The sequence below is a fragment of the Osmerus mordax genome, chromosome 14 (assembly GCF_038355195.1).
Source record: "Osmerus mordax isolate fOsmMor3 chromosome 14, fOsmMor3.pri, whole genome shotgun sequence".
Lineage (NCBI taxonomy): Eukaryota > Metazoa > Chordata > Actinopteri > Osmeriformes > Osmeridae > Osmerus > Osmerus mordax.
Window position 1 is genome coordinate 11,503,216 of NC_090063.1, and position 16,562 is coordinate 11,519,777.

Consider the following 16,562-nt stretch of genomic DNA (forward strand, 5'->3'; position numbering starts at 1 on the left):
CACTGATTTGGAACTCTGGGTATCTGTGTTTCAATATCCATTTGCACATTTGAATTCTCAATTATAGAGCTATTCTTGATGCGTGACTATGTTCAGCCTATGGTCTACACCTTTTTGTATCACCGACCATCTCTGGAGGAGTGGATCCCCCACTGAAATGCCCCTCCCAAGGTTTCTTCAATGTTTTCTCTGAGTTTTCCTGTGTTTCCTTGTTTCCCCATGAGGTTTTAGGTTGGTGCAGTTCTATGGGTCTATGTGAAGCCCTCTGTGACATTGATTGTAAAAACAGTTACAAAAATTTAATTTGATTTGATTTTAATTTTGACTTGTCATAAAAATGTATCGAAATCTATTCCAAACCATCCAATATGTATGTCACAGGGTTGACATTACATAAACAACTTGGATAGACTAACTGCTTAATTAAAAAGGAATGTAACATCCTGGAATAGAACGATACGTTTAACATGTTATTTGTATGAGACAATGTTTTCAAATGGTCAAATAATAAAAAAGTGAACTTAAATTTACTTTTTTTGTGGAATGATCCAATACAATTGGTCATTAGTAAATTGTGAGTAAGAAAAAAGTAAGTTTCATAATTACAGTATAATGTGACATTACCAGGGGACAGGTAGTGGAGGGATGTTACATCCCTGGACCAGAGAGGTGGCAACACCCCAAAATGGTGGCAATGGCCCACACTACATCTCCCAGAATCCCCCACCAAGTGGACAGGCGTAGATGTGTAATCCACCTAAGTAAGTTAGGACTAGAAAAGGGAGGGGGAGAACCCAGAGAGACAAAGGCCACACGGCTGGTTAGTTTGGACCAGAGAGAAGCAGGTGGCATACTACATTTAGACATTTACATTTAGTCATTTAGCAGACACTCTTATCCAGAGCGACTTACAGTAAGTACAGGGACATTCCCCCCGAAGCAAGTAGGGTGAAGTGCCTTGCCCAAGGGCACAACATCATTTGGTTGGCATAGCCAGGAATTGAACTAGCAACCTTCTGATTACTATCCCGATTCCCTAACCACTCAGCCATCTGACTCCCTACTAAGCCCTGTTGGGTGAGTGAAGGATGGCTTTGAAGGGGAAAGTCATTTTTGTTTAACTTTTGTGGATTTTTGTTGGACTGTGGAAGTTTGAAGAAGGAACCTGCCTGAGTTTGGTTTTTGGTCTGCTCCTGGAAAATAAAGTGCCCTCTTCTTGTGGAACCTGTTTTTGCGTGGTCCTTCCCACCCTGTTGCACTGCCTCACTCTTGCCTGCCCTAGTCAGCTCTTCTCATGACGCTACAATAAGTAAAGCTGTTTTCAACAATGGAAAGAGTGACCTAAAAAAATAAAACCTCAGAATGTTCCCTTCGTGTTCAGACAGGTGAAACCTTGGATGTTATAACACCTGGATTTCTCACACCTTATCTTGCGCAGTTTCAGCTGATAACCAAGCCATATAAAGGTGGGCATGAAACGTGTTTGCACTGATGTGTGTTTTTGATCATTTCATCGTTCTCAGAATGAAAGTTATGTTTCTACTGTCGTTATTGCTGCTCAGTCTGTCTGGGCCTCAGGCTCAAAGGGAGAATGAAGAGGTGAGTTTTGTTAAGATTTCATTTGAAAAACAAGCAAACAGTTATTTCCAGTTCATCTACTTTTGTCTCGGTAACAGTCTACCAAGAACTCCGAACTATAAATTAATCAGATAGTGTTACATACAGGTTAGAGCAATGAATCAAATCTTGTAATAGCTTACAAATTACATACTCTCAACCCATATGTGTAAGTTAATGGACTTTATTGCTAGGTGACATTTCCCATATCTTAATGCTATAAGTTGTATACTTTTTGTAGATACTGACTTTCTTACAACATTGAACAGTGGTGGATTTGGTGAGGTGTTGAACATTCATTGACCCAAACTGATCTTTGAGACTACACACTTATCCAGGGGGGTTGTTTTGTATTATATAGTGTTTTTGTTAGTTGGGTCAACAGTTTAATGGATTCTATATTGTACGTACTTCTTTGAGAATAATAAAAGCTTAAAAAGGAAACATACATATTGAGGTTTATTCTTGTTTAAATAAATGGTTGGTGTTCTGTCAGACGGAGTCAGAGAAGATGACCTCTACCACTGAGCTGAGGATCATGGAGGCCAGGCTGACAGACAGCGAACAACGTACTGCAGGTGTGTGTGAAGGGTGTGTGTTAGTATTTGAGTCCATGTGTATCCTGAGTTTGAGTGTGTTGGACTAAATCCTATTCATTTCTGTATCTAAATAGCTTTGGAGTCCAGACTGGTGGCCAGTGAGGTCAAGGTTCAACAACAGGAGAACCAGATCTCTGCTCTGCTAGCTGACCTGAATGCTACAAAGATGAAAGCAGACGAACAGGAGAACCGATACAATTGTAGTCATAGAATACCCTAGTTGGGCAATTTGTTCCTTGTAATGTTATTATAATGAAAACCTTTGGGAAATCTGTGAATAATTACACACAATTATATGGATAATCTGAGGGAAAATGTGTGTCTAAGAATGTGTTATCTTAACAGCCTGTTAAAGGGATGGCAAAACATAATTTCAAAATTGCTTTTTAGCATACTTTTAAAGTCAGTTTAAAGGAATCAGAATCCTGTAGAGGTTATGTTTGTTTAATTCCTCTCTTTGTTGGTTTATAGCCAAGGTGGCCTTTTCTGTGGGACTTGGAGGACAAGTAGGACCGTTTAATACAGACATCACACTGAAGTTCAGCAGAGTCCTCGTCAACGTTGGCAAGGCCTACAACCCAATTACCGGTAAAGAAATAATGACCCCTCATGCACAACTGACCCTCCACTTTAAACACACACAAACGGCTTGACTTACATGGTTTCATGATATGTTTCTCATATCCTTTCTGTGTTTTCTTCCTGCAGGTATCTTCACAGCACCAATGAGAGGAGTCTACTACTTTAGATTCACCATATTGGATTACATGTCCAAGAAATACTATGGGATCAGGTTGATGAAGAATGGCAGAAGCATACTGTATAATATTGAATGGCAAGAACATGGTGATCACAGTTATCTAGCCAACGGCCTTACTGTGGAGCTGGAGACGGGAGATGTAGTGTACACTGTTCTGCCTTCAGGTTTCTCCATTGGTGATAGCATCGACAACCACAGCAGCTTCACTGGCTTCCTGCTCTTCTCTATGTGAACGGAGGAATTCTCCTAACCCAAGGTTCACTAACAACTCTTCCTGATGCACCACGTGACAATGCGTACACTATTAAACGCCATCAGATGGGAGACCTAGCTTTGTGTCGCTTCGTGTTTTTGACATTCCCTCTGTCCTCGGAGACTCGGTTCTCCACTCCTTTGATTGTGCCTCCAATCCAAGTTATGTCTGTAGTGTACTGACCTGTCTATGTAAATTATAGACAGGGTCCTAAAAGGACTATAAATAGCACACCTTAGCCTGGGGTATTAGGTCATCAATCTAGTTAATCATTAAGGCTTGCGCTCATTCAACCTGTTTGCATGTTCCCTGGATACTGGTTAGTTTTCTGATGGGATGTCGCTAATGTAATGTAACATGGAGTTCTGGTCTGGAACCTAGGGTTTATTTAATGGAGTTTGATGTGGCAAAGTTGAGGCTCAGCCCATAAGGTCTAGGATGAACCCAGAGGGTGAATGATATGAAAAATGTTGACAAAGGAATAAAAGAATGAACCTTTTAATATTTTACCAATCCCAAATTTATTCATGAAATTTTGCCCAACACATTATTAAATATACAATTCTTCTACAATCATTCAGCAAGAGTAAAAAGCTTCCAAGATGCATACATAAGAAAACTCTAAACAGCACTGAGAGCGAGGGCGCAAACATTCCCAAAGTAATTTTCCTGTCTTTCTCTTCCATCCAGTGAAGGAGCGGTTGGAGGGGGGGAAAGGTAAATCCACCCCTCCACAGCCAACGCCCTCCTCTCCCAGCTGTAAAATACAAATCAGTGAACGAATACATTCATCCTTAGCTTTGATGAAACGCTGTGTGTCGCTGACGGCCATGTCCCCTGCGTTGGGAAATGTCTTGGAGCACAAACTCTATATACATTGCAGGTACAAATCGACAGTTACATTCAAACACACTCCTCCTCCCTCTCTTTTTCCAGTTTATAGATTCAAGTTGTTTTGTCCTCCCGATTTTTTCTCCGTTTGGTAAACCGCTTTTTCGGTTTGGAGCAATTTTGGCAGTAGTGAGAGCTGAAAACACAGAGGGCTCCTCTTTATCCATTCCTGATGTGACGTGGTTGGTTAATTGGTATGTGCAGGTCAAGGTGTGTGTGCACGTGGGTGTATCGGTAAAAATGGCTCCATGCCAGCAGTTGCAGCTGTTGTGTGCAGAGATTAACTTCCTTCATTCAGACACCAGTATACAAATACTATTAGAATCATACACTCTAAGTGAATGTCTTCTGTTGTGAGTGGCAGGAGTCAAGGAAACCACTCCAGACTATTGATTCTGGGATGATGTAGAAGACTTGAGTGGGTATTGTAAAAGATTAAAAAAAACGAAACCAAAAAAAACCCACACCGTTCTCTTCTGAATAGAGTGCGAATCTGTTTTTCTCTCAGGTGAGTCACCATGGCAACCGCACATGCCCTCAAGGTCTCTCCAGAGATGTGCCCGTCCACTGCAGCTCCCTCTTCCCAAGATGCATTGCTCCCCGTGTCACGTCCCTGGCCTCTCTGTCTCCTCCTTTCTTCCCATCACACACACACTTCCCCCCTCCCACCCCCCCGCCCTCACATCCAGATGGGAAGGGCCTTGGAGGGTCCGGATTAAAAGATCCTCATTTCCACCCCTTCCTCCACCCTCCCTCCCTCCCTACCAGGAGGTGAAGAAGGGCCGTTTGCAGTGGAAGGTCTGGGTGAAGGCGTTGCCCAGGGTGACCACGCGGCCGTGGCCCCCGGAGCGGCTCCTCTCCACCACCACCCGGGGCATCTGGACCAGCTGGATGGGGCTCTTACCATCCTTCAGGGCCTGGCTCAGGTTCAGGATCTGGAGGGGAAGGGGGGAGGGAGAGAGGCAAAGGTTAAAGGAAGGAGGAGGGAGGGGAAAAACTGAATAGAAGAGTAAGAGATGAGGCGAGAGACAGGGAGGGAGAGACAGGGAGGGAGAGAGAGAGACAGGTAGAGGGAGAGAGAGAAAAGACAAGCAATCTTCAGCCAACAATACAATGGCTACAGCTGAAGTAGTAGACATAGAAGTGTTCAAATGTATTCAAAAACAAGTATGCACACAAGAACGTAGACATGATTAAGCCGAGACCCACCTGTCCTCGCATGACAGACATCTGCCTCTCAAACATGGTTTTGTCGAAGCCTTTATCAGTCTGGAACACAGAGACGGGCAGGGCAGGTTAGAGGGGCGTTAGCCGTTCTCTTTCGCGCGTGTATGGAAACATGACGAGGCAGCGACAGATGCTGCCCGCGAACGGATGGGACATTCCTGCTACGTTCTTTATAACGGAGAAGAAATAGCTGGCGGACATGGAGGCTGTGTGATAAGAGGGGAAACGACGGAGCTACAGAAGGAGAAAGCGACTAAACGGGGGAGGAGACGAAAGGAGAGAGGAACGTTAGGAGTCACGGAGAGGTGCGATGAAGGAGCAGGAACAAATGGAAACAAAAAAAAGGTGGACAAAGGGGAAGAGAGGAACACGGCTCACCTTGAACATCTCGTAGAGGTCCTCACAGAGGTCCTGGACAAAGTTCATGTCGGAGATGCGGGACAGCACCAGCTCCCTGGTCTCCTGGGAGAACACCACCTTGGCCTGGGGAAGCCAGGCCCAGTGGAAGGGGTCTGGGGTGGAGGGAAAGAGGAACATTATGTCCAAGGGAAGGGCAGAGAGAAAGAGGGAGAGAGATGCTAATAGGGTCCTCAAGTTTGCCGTCGTCACTCGAAACAGTGTTTACCGTCTTCGGTGTTCACAACAGTGTGTGTGTTTGCGCGTGTGTCTGTGTGTTGTTTCTTACAGGCTCTCCACTCATCTGGGTGCTTGAAGGGGAATGCCAGGCCGTTGTCTATGGCTGCTATTCTGATGGCCGAGTCTGGAGACCCTGTCCACTCTGTGTCCTGCAGGAGGGGGGGGGGGGGACACATTACATATAAACACACACGCATCCCTATTTTATTTTAAAGGGATTTCACTTAAAGAAGAAATGAATGACTGAACATAGATTGTCTATGTTTATTCAGCTAGTTATCAGTTCCAGTCTAAGGCAATCATCAACAACTGCATTGATTGTCTGGGTGGGTTAGTCTCTTGAGGTGTGTGTGTGTGTGTATATATAAAGTCCATGTATGCGTGTTGAGATAAAGTTCAATACTAGCCAAGTGTGTGTGTGTATGTATTACTCATTCAGGGTACACAATGTGCACTGTGGAGTCCACGTGTACAGTGTCCTCTGTCAGGCAGCCAGCGTCCCACACGACCCAGCTACAGTAAACAGCCCCTCACCTTCTCCCCCTCTCCGGCCCCCGCCTTCTCATACTTGATCAACCAGTTGTCGTTTCCTCGGTCTGACGCCAGGAAAGAGAGAGACAAAGAGAGAGACGGAAAGAAAAGAGAGCGTCCATTACACTAGGGAGGAGGGAGATGGCAGGAACCGTGCCGCAGGACGCGCCTCAGAGGAGAGAATGGAGACTGAGAAACTCTCCCTGACATTTAGTCCTACAGAGAACAGGCGAGGCGAGACAACCGCGGAAGGACAGACAACGTCAAGAGCTTGACATTGTTTTGGAGCCTTTTAGAAACGCAACACTCCAGAAGTTATGTAACAGGGGGGCACAGTCGGATATTCTTATCCTTGTGGCAGCAAACACAGTGACGCACCCCCTGTGTGCAGACACACACACACACACCCCAACTGTACACCGCACACAAATATTCTCGTACACCACAAGTCCAAACACACACACACACACACCACACTGCTGTCAACCACACAAATCCTTTCGCACACGCATTTGCCTCAAACACACACACAGCACCCTATTTAACACCAAACACAAATCCTCTGGCACACCACTACCCCAAACAAACACAAACAAACACACACAGACACACCCAGACACACACAGACACACCCAGACACACACAGGCACACACAGGCACACACAGGCACACACCTGTGTTTCTGATGACGTAGTCCAGCACCACCAGCCTTTCAAACTGAGACTGCAGCTGCTTCCTCATGTTCTCCGCCAGAGGCTCCGCCTCAAACCGCCTCAGCCAATAGTCTGCTTCGTGATAGCCCTCCACAAACAACTGGAACGAGCCCACCTAAATATAAACCAGCGCCTTTCATTTTTAATGGCTTTCAGATACAGAGACTGTAAATATTTAAACACAGGTGGGTAAATGAATGGCATTCAATTATATGTATTAATGATGATATGAAACATTACAACATGGTATGGACTGTGAGAGCTTGCTGTGATAGTGCACATACATACATGTGTGTGTGTGTGTGTGTGTGTGTACCTTGGGGGGCAGGCCGACCCTGTGGAAGCGCCGGCCCACTTTGGGAACCTTCTCCAGGGCGTACTTCTTCCCCCGGGACTTGGCTCTGTCGATGGCATTGTAGTGGAACGTCTCGCTGGCTAGGAACACCACCTGACACACACACACACAATACATTTGATCCTATTGATCTAACGACTTTATCAAAATGCATGTCCTGAAAAATACCTACACAGACACACACACACACACACACACACACACACGCATACACCTAGACTCACACACCTTGGTTTTGGGCACGACTCCCAGGCCCAGCTTGGTGTCCACCAGGGAGGCAGCTGCCTCTGAGAGGTAGCCCTGGTTGGGAATCAGACAGCCCCGGCCAAAACAACACGGGCAGCAAAGCTACAGAGACAAAGAGAGAGAGACGGAGAGAGACAGACAAAGAGAGAGAGGGGACGAGGAAAGAGAGAGAGAGGGAAATAAATCGACATCACCTTTAAGGACTGCCGTCTTGTCTTAAATGCTAATCATATTCACCCAGATTGGGTCAGGTGCAAGGGGGCCACTTTACCTTGAAATGTAGCATTTGCAATTCAGAGAGGCAATAAGGATTAATATAATATAGATAAATACAGATAGACTGAGTATGGTACCTTGTGGAAGTATTTGGTCCATTTGGGGTTCAGGTGTCCGTAAGGCTCTTCGGACTTTGGTTTGAAAACGCCGATGATTTTCTAGGGAGTCAGGAGAGAAAAAGAGAGAGAGAGAGAGAGAGAGAGAGAGAGAGAGAGAGAGAGAGAGAGAGAGAGAGAGAGAGGAGGGGGGTAAGAGCTCCCTCAACCAGACATGGGATACAAGCCTAGAGCTTATGAATAGAGTTCATGACAAAGAGGCCTTTAAGAAGACTACAACATCTCTGTCCTCTCCCCTCACCCCTTTGGGGTCTTTGACAAAGTAGCTCCCGCTGGAACCTTGGGAGATCCTCTCAGGGAAGACCCCGGTCTCGATGGCTTGCTCCGACCGCTGGATGATGTCAGCAAACTCAGGGTCCTCTGGGAAATGGTTGAAGTCTCTGCCGTTGTTACCTGCAGGGAGGAGAAAGACGGAGGCAGAGAGAGAAGGGAGGGCGGCGAAAAGGATGGTTAACAAGCTGAAACTGATATACAGGTGCACACCAAATACACAAACACACGTATACACAGACAGCATATGCTCTGATCAGATGACGCTTCCTCCAGTGAGCAGAACAGTCAGGTGATGACAACACAGCCCCATATGTTACTAATCAGACGCTGACTCACAGAGACATAGAGAGGGAGAGAGAGATGAAGAAAGATAGAGATAGTCAGATGGAGGGATAGACAGAGAGAAAGAGAGATAGAGTAATGACCCCACTCAGCTGTATAATAAACACGTCGCCTTGGGTCTGAGGTGGAGTAAGGCCTAGGAAAAGGGAGTCCATTGGCATGACCGAATAATACTGGTTCTTAATACTGATTTACTGGGCCCAGTATGTAGACTGTGTCTATTCAAAGCGGCAAACTGTAGCCTAGGTCAGGCTGCAACACAAATGCGCCAAGGCCATGTGTGTTTCTTATACAGGCTAATTCAGTTACATCAGGCTTCCGGACCAGAGGCCATGTTAGCTGATAGCCTGCATACTGGACCAGCATGGCCACTCTTTCACTGTGTGGATGCACAATAGTCTGTGGACTCTGTGTGGGCACACTGTGTGTAGGTACACCGTGTGTGGGCAGTGCGCATTGGATAGTGTGTGTGTGTGTCAATGTGAAGGTGTACTTTGTGTTGGGGCCTTTAACCCAGGAAGATGGGTGTTAAATATGCATAAGGCCAGCTCTCACACACAGGACTCCAGTCAACCCACTGCAAATCCTGTACGTAGGCAGACAGAACAAGCAGGTGCAGACTCCACCCCCTTCTCTCTCTCGTTCGGGTTTTTTTCACCTCGCAGAGAATACAGCCGTTTGTTAGAGGAAACCCACACCTGAGGTTCTCCACAGCCTAGCCTATCTGTAGCCCAGATCATTGACCTTGTAAGGGCAGAAAACAAAAGCCTCACTGCCTTCCTTCTCTCTTTGGTTCCGGCTGTGTGTGAGACATACAGAGAAAGAGAGGGGGAGAGAGAAAGAGAGGAGAGAGAGAGAGAGAGAGAGAGCAAAAGGAAGATAGAAGAGAGGGTAACTTTTGACAGGATATGACCATGTCACACACTGTGCTCCCAAGAGAGACTGCTAGGAGTGTGCGACAGAGGGAGAAAGAAAGAAAAAGCGACAGAGAAGGGGGAGGAGGAGGACTGAGGAGTGCTGATTTCCAATTAGCAATAAAATCAGAACAGGGACAGTTTCCATGGAGACAACGAGATCCACTATTCTCCTTCCCTACCTAAACCTTTTTATAGTTGCTCACATGCGATCAGCTGAAATTGATGTTCACGCAAAACAGCCTCTCTGATAAGCAGCAAGTAAGGCAAGATATACCTGTCAGAGTTCTGAAGTTATTTCAAAACTTCTCTGAAAATCTTTAAGCTACTTGTGTGTTTGCGCTGAAGAAAAAATTATACTGGGTAAAAAAAAATATAAATATATATACATACATATATATACATATATACACACACACACACACACACACATCAACTGCCAGCAAGCTCTGACCTTTGGCCCATTTGCCATGTCAGCAATACTTGCAACCATGAAGACCCGAATAGAATTTAATCTGTCACTGCCCACCGACCACAATGTTACTCCTTCGACAATCAGACATTCTTAGGAACTGGGTTCTTGGTTAGCTTGCAAGATAGCCAGCAAACCAATCTTAGATTTGTTGTGCCATTTTATGCATGACAAGCTGTTGCGTTCCCTTTGTCACCGGCTTACCTGGCGAGGCCAAGTTGTCCTTATCCGAGGAAGAGCTGTTTCTGTTCCGCCTCGACCTCTTCTCTCTTGCGCCTCGAGGAGACGATGTGCTTCCTGTCAGACAAGGCAACAACAACGTCTCTTCCCCGGAACCGTCTGTCTCTAACTCGGTCAAGACACTTTCCATAGAGCCCGATATCCGGACAGCGATTCCCGGGTTTGTTCCGAGCCCAGCCCGGTTCTTGTCGAACAACACCGAAGGGGGCTGAAGCGAGCATAAGTTCTGCTTGGAAACCGCCAACGAAGGTGTGATATCTAACGTTATCACCACCGGCTCGCCCTCGGTCTCGTTTGGGTCGCATTCTGACATCATTGTCGGGTTTTCGATTATAAGAGTACAAATAATTGTCTGCAACAAGCGCTATATATTGTCTTTCACCGTTCCATAGCTTCCGATGTCCCTCTTTCTTTTGATGCTGGCTGCTAACAGCTTTGACACTAAAGAGGGCTTTCACCCGTTGAATGTCCACATCATCCGACAATGCTCACTGGCTTCCTTCTCTGCCACTGCGCATGCTATCAACCCAGCTGACCAATTTTAAAGATACAAGCATTCATTTTATATTTTGAAACACGACATTGCAAAGATACTGAGGAACATTTTAGACTTCCTCATTCGAAGCGACTTAGACTTTCGTGTGGAGAATGGTAAGATTATTTCTATGAAAACATAAGAGTAAAGTGTACTTTTTGTTATAAGACTTCGGAAATAACAGCACGAACTTGCACTACCGTTACAGTCCATTCAACCACTAGATGGGGTTATCGACACATACGATTCTGTCAATAATTCACAGGCCTTCTAGATCCCATTTCCCTAGTCTGCTCTGATGTATTGTCTGACCGTGAATACAAGTTTTGTTATCTTTTTTTAAACTCAGGGGAGGTTCTATGTTAGGGTCCGTTTATGAAAAAATTCAGACTGTCCTTACACAAACACATAGGAAACACATCCACACGTTCACACTCATCCATACTACTACTGAAAACTCATATCCACATAGGCTATCTGAAATGCTCGCATTGACACATATGAAACGCATTCACATGTGAAATGTTCACACACGCATTCATACTACTGAAAACTTACATATACATAGGCCTACATATGAAATCCTTGCACTGGCACAGGTGCATGTGAAACACATTCACACACTCATTGATTGAGTACTTGATGAGGACTCTATAATACTCAACTGTACTCTATTGTATTCTGCTCTAGGCTTCTTGTTCTCCTCTACCCTCTCCTCCTCTCTCCTATCCTCTCCTTTCACTTCCTGTGTGAAGAAAAAAAGTTTTGAAAGGTTGAACAAATTAATTAACGTAAATATGTTATGTAGGTTTATATATTTTTTCCGACATGTTCCGCTTTTTCTTGCATGTCCCCTCCATGATGCTTCTTCCACTTAACATGTTTACTGAAGCTCACGTGTTGTAGCTATATACTCTTGCCTACTGATAAGACCTTGGTGGGATAGAACCATGTGCACATACACTGCATGCATCATGCATGCAGTGTATGTGAATGTGGACATTTTTGTAGGTGGATGTAGACCTTTTCACATCCACCTACAGGAGATAGTAGTAGGGTGGCATGGAGGGACGGTGTGATGCAATGCCACCATAAATTATTATAGCATTGTAGTATAATCCCTATAATATTCATATTATTGAATGCAATGTACTCTAATGTAAACCATTATTGGGGGGGGCAAGTCTTTTTGGCTGGGGTGGTAGCCGGCACCCTTTGCCACCCCTTGGATGAGCCAGTGCCCTGGTGGACACACTAGTTATAAACATATGCTTGTATGCGTGTAAGACACACACAGACACACACAATCACACAAATACATGTGTACACGAAAACAATTAATCTCCCTATTGCTGTCTCTCTTTTAATTCTCTTTCTTTCATCATTTTTTCTCATTCTCTCTTCTCATTGGGGGATTGTGGAGACTGAGGAAGCCTCCTTTTACTCTCCTCTATCAATCACACCCAGCACCTTCTGTCTTTGTCTTTCATTCACCCCCCCCCCCCCCCCTCGCCATTCTTTTGACTCTCCTTTCACTCCCTCTGCCATCTCTGTCTCCCTCTCATCATCTTCTTTTCTCAGATATGGCTTTCTCCCTCCTCTCTTCTCTCACTTTCTCTCTCGCCTCTGTCTCTCTCCACGCTGTCTCTCTCCACTCTCTTTCTTTCTCTCTCTCTAATGGTGGACGGTAGTTAAAACACATGCAAATGAGCTGCCAGACAGCTGGTATCACATGAGTCATGTGATCTGTCAAAGTGGGGGTTGGAGAATTGAAAGGGGGATGAAGGAAGGCATGAAAGAGGGAAGGAGGGAGGATGAAGGTGGGATTGGGAGTGAAGGATGAGAAGGAGGTGGGTTCAAATAGACAAGGAGGAAGAGCAGAGACACCATCCAGCCTTCTTAAATAATCCCTTTTCCAGCCCCTCTCTCCCTCTCCCCCTCTGTCTTTCACTGTTACTTTCTCCATCCTTCTGTTCCCCACCTCCTCCCCGTTCTTACTTCCACATCCTCTCCAGAGCCCTTAAAAAAAATTCTTTCAGCTTTTTTTGTCCAATCTCAAGGACAAATATCTGAGAGAAGGTGCTACTGGTATAGCACTACACCAACACAGACTACACAAGCAACAGCAACGGTAACATTCTGTGTATGTACTGTGTGTGTGTTTGTGTGTATAATCCGTGTGCCTAACCCTCTGTAGGGTGACAGGCCCCTGCAGCAGTTCAAGGCACCCAGCCGTGTGTGTGTGCGTGCATTGCCAACTCTGCCTCTGTCTCATTCTAGCGCCCATTCCAGCAGACTCCGCTGGCATGAGACAGGGGCTAGCTTGCCAACAACCACCACCCCCTCCCTGTGTTCCATCCTTTTACCCCTACCCCATCTCCTTCACTCTCTCTGTCTCTCTACCTCTTTTCTTCTCTCTTTCTCTCTCACGTTCTCTCTCTTTATCTCTTCATATTACTCATTTAATCTTTCCAACTCTCTCTCACACTCACAACTCTTTTTTTTGTCACTCTGGCTTTGGTTGATGACAGAAAGATGACAACGTTCATAGTGAGGCTGCAGGTGTGAGTATGTGCACCTGTGACAGTAGAAACCTGAGTTTCTACTGTCTGCATGTGTGTGTGTGTTCAGTGGTATTTTGAATATTTTCTGGGAGTTGTGCACCTGAGAAGACAATCGCTGTGTGATGAAACGCATGTGCAAGCACACGAGCCCACTCCCCCAGCCTGCCTCCCACATAACCACACACGCATACAGGGTGTGTACTGTCAAATGGTTTTCACAAATTTAAAATGTGCCTCAGGCTATGAAACTGGTATTTTATTATTCAAAACATACATAACTGTACATACATTTATGACTAATTGATAAAGATAAGGATACTATAACACATGTAAAGGTCAGAGGTTACTTCAACATACTACATGGGCTTTCTCCTGTGAGTCCTAGGTTTGCCTGGGTATCTAAGAGAAGGCACCTGCATGGCAATATGTTACCAACTTCCTGTTGCCTGGTAGGGGGTACGGGGGAGGGAGAGAGAACAAGGAAGAAGTGAGAGAGATCGGAAGACACTGTTTGGGCATGCAGACACATACAGTAGCATATCATCTGATCAATGTTGAAATGATTATTGGTAAACAGAGACATCAGAAGGCATACCTCTTGGACCAAACATTTTCATATAACAGTTGGTGCAGTATGGCTTTTCATCATGCTGAAACACACGGAATAGAAAAATAGTTCATGAAATATGCATGAAAATGTGGCATCAATAGACGTCAAATCTATTGTAAAGCGAGTCGGTGTGTATGTGTTTGTTTTGTGATCCTAAGTCCAAGTGTGTGTGTCTGCGTGTCTGCACCTCAGCATGTTGTCCAGCTGTCAACTGTCTGTTGCACGTCTGGCACTTCAAACACAGAGGATGGTAGTCCCGCCCCATAGACCTCTTTCTCTCACCTGGACCAATAGGATGAGAGGACAAAATGATCCAGTCAGGATTTTAGGTAGTTTGTTTTGTGAGTCAAACTGGCCAAAACCTTTGGTTAAGACACCTGCAATTTTATTTTACAAATGTGTCTGTTTCTTTCTACGCAATTGCTGTTGAGTGACAAAGAAGCAACATGAAGAAACAAAGTCATGCACAAAGAAGCGGAGGTGAGAGGAAGAAAAGGAGAAGAGAATAAGGAGGAGACTGAGGTCGAGTTCTGGAGCGTGGCCTGTGTATGAAAGTACACCATGTTTGGTTCTTTAAGACACAACCACTTCCTCCCCAGTGTGTGTGTGTCTCATATGGCAGTTGAGAGTGGGACAACATCCTGTGTATTGCTTCTTTCTCGAAACAAACAAAAGCTCTAGTTCAGGTCAATGACAAATACAATTCACAAATAAACCTTCACTTTGCAGAAAGAGTAAAAAATTATATTGGAAAACAATGTTGATTCCACACATATTTGAGCATGTGTGTACATTCACATGAATGGGTACCCCAATACACAAAGATTTGCATGCTCAAATATTCTGTCCACACATACTATTCACACACAATACTCACCAAAGTAGACTGGCTTCCCACAGATTGGACAGTAGCCGACCATGATGCAAAAAGTAATTTAAGCTGCTTGTCGAACACAACTAAGTGTGTGTGTGTGTGTGTGCCTGTACGAGTAGAAGACAGAGAGTGAGTTTTGAAACAGACCAAACTTGCCAGGAAATACAGTTATCTGTACATGCGCTGTCTTTCAAACTAAAAACCAGGATGTGGTGAATGACATTAAAAAAAAAATCTGTTTGGTTTATAAAAAAGGTAATCTAGTTTTGATTGTGTTATGAGTGTTTATTAATAAAAAAGGTTAGGGGATGTAAATGTAACCGTGTTACATAAGATAGATAACTGCAAACTGCTGAGGAAGGAGAGAGAGCAAGAAAGTCAAGAACAGACTAGGAGAGACAGAAAAAGAGAGAGACCACAGCTGTCAGCAGCTCCGATTTCTTTTATCTCTTCGTTTACTCTCTTTCACCCTAATTTTAAACTGATTAAAAGTGCTGCATTGTGCCTTTAGTTGAAAGGAGAAACCCAACACATTATCTTGACAAACTCTCTTTCTCTCTATCCCTTTCTTTGTCTCTCTTTTTCCCTCCATCTATCTGTGTCCATCGATTTGTCTGTCTCTCTCTGTCTCCTTTCTCTCTCGATCTCCTTACCTCCATCTCCTCTCTATCTCTCTCTATCTCATTGACCTCTCTCTCTTAGACACACACACAGACTGAAAAGAAAGAGTAAAGAAAAACCGAAGAGGGAGAAAGAGAGAGTGGGACAGTTGACGAGCAGTATATTCTGTGCAAAAAGAATGGTGAGAGAGTGAGAAAAAAATAGAGCCAAAAACAGAAAGAGGATGCAGGAAGAAGGAGAGTGAGCTAAGAAACCACATATCCCAGAGGATCTCACTTCCTGGGCTGCATCGAGTAAACTGCCAAAAGTCTCAGCACATGCTCAGCTCCTCTTTGCCAAGCTACCAGAGAGGATGAAAACAGGGCCCACTCTTTCTGTGTGTGTGTGTGTGTGTGTGTGTGTGTGTGTGTGTGAAACCAATACAGACATGGGTGTCTGAGCAATAGAGAGACACAGAGAGAGAGAGAGAGAGAGAGAGAGAGAGACGGTGGTGTGAAAGAGTGGTGAGAGAGAGAGAGAGAGAGAGAGGGAGTGGTGAGAGAAAAAGTGGAGAGAGCGGGAGTGAGAAAGGTAAGAGAAAATTAGAGAGAGAGAGGGAGAGAGAGGGGGATGAGGGGTTGGCTTCTCTCCGTCCTCTCGCCTGGTTGGGCTGGATCAGGCTGCAGCCAAACACTGACGCTGTCGTCGCACTGGATTGTGGGGAAGAGACACAGGAAGAGGCTCAGGAAAAGACGGTTGGAAGGCTTCCCTTTTCTCTCCTTCACACACACACACACAGAGAGACATACACGCATTCACACACACACTCCTCCAGAGGTCTGGACGGATTCCCTTTCTTCCCACTCACACCCACTCATCACGTTTCAGCTGCTGGCCTGCATAGTTCCCCTAATGGGC

At 45.1% G+C, this 16,562-nt stretch overlaps 3 protein-coding genes across 3 annotated transcripts; 1 reads left to right on the forward strand and 2 right to left on the reverse strand.

Moving 5' to 3' along the window:
* The first annotated feature begins 1,496 nt into the window (after positions 1 to 1,496).
* On the forward strand, positions 1,497 to 3,307 carry LOC136956925 (cerebellin-1-like). Its single transcript, XM_067250968.1, has 5 exons — positions 1,497 to 1,599; positions 2,114 to 2,195; positions 2,291 to 2,416; positions 2,688 to 2,804; positions 2,925 to 3,307. Exons 1-5 carry the CDS (start codon positions 1,525 to 1,527, stop codon positions 3,206 to 3,208), a joined length of 684 nt encoding a protein of 227 aa, XP_067107069.1. The 5' UTR covers positions 1,497 to 1,524; the 3' UTR covers positions 3,209 to 3,307.
* Positions 3,308 to 4,881: 1,574 nt separating this feature from the next.
* On the reverse strand, positions 4,882 to 10,938 carry pi4k2b (phosphatidylinositol 4-kinase type 2 beta). Its single transcript, XM_067250677.1, has 11 exons — positions 10,426 to 10,938; positions 8,462 to 8,613; positions 8,182 to 8,262; positions 7,811 to 7,930; positions 7,544 to 7,675; positions 7,189 to 7,342; positions 6,518 to 6,579; positions 6,033 to 6,132; positions 5,726 to 5,859; positions 5,330 to 5,389; positions 4,882 to 5,055 (listed from the first exon to the last, which is right to left on the reverse strand). Exons 1-11 carry the CDS (start codon positions 10,775 to 10,777, stop codon positions 4,882 to 4,884), a joined length of 1,521 nt encoding a protein of 506 aa, XP_067106778.1. The 5' UTR covers positions 10,778 to 10,938.
* A 2,868-nt stretch (positions 10,939 to 13,806) lies between these two features.
* On the reverse strand, positions 13,807 to 15,168 carry zgc:195282 (uncharacterized protein LOC100192223 homolog). Its single transcript, XM_067250911.1, has 4 exons — positions 15,048 to 15,168; positions 14,358 to 14,452; positions 14,156 to 14,210; positions 13,807 to 14,006 (listed from the first exon to the last, which is right to left on the reverse strand). The coding sequence occupies exons 1-4, from the start codon at positions 15,088 to 15,090 to the stop codon at positions 13,960 to 13,962; spliced, it is 240 nt and encodes a 79-aa protein (XP_067107012.1). The 5' UTR covers positions 15,091 to 15,168; the 3' UTR covers positions 13,807 to 13,959.
* Between the last annotated feature and the right edge of the window lie 1,394 nt (positions 15,169 to 16,562).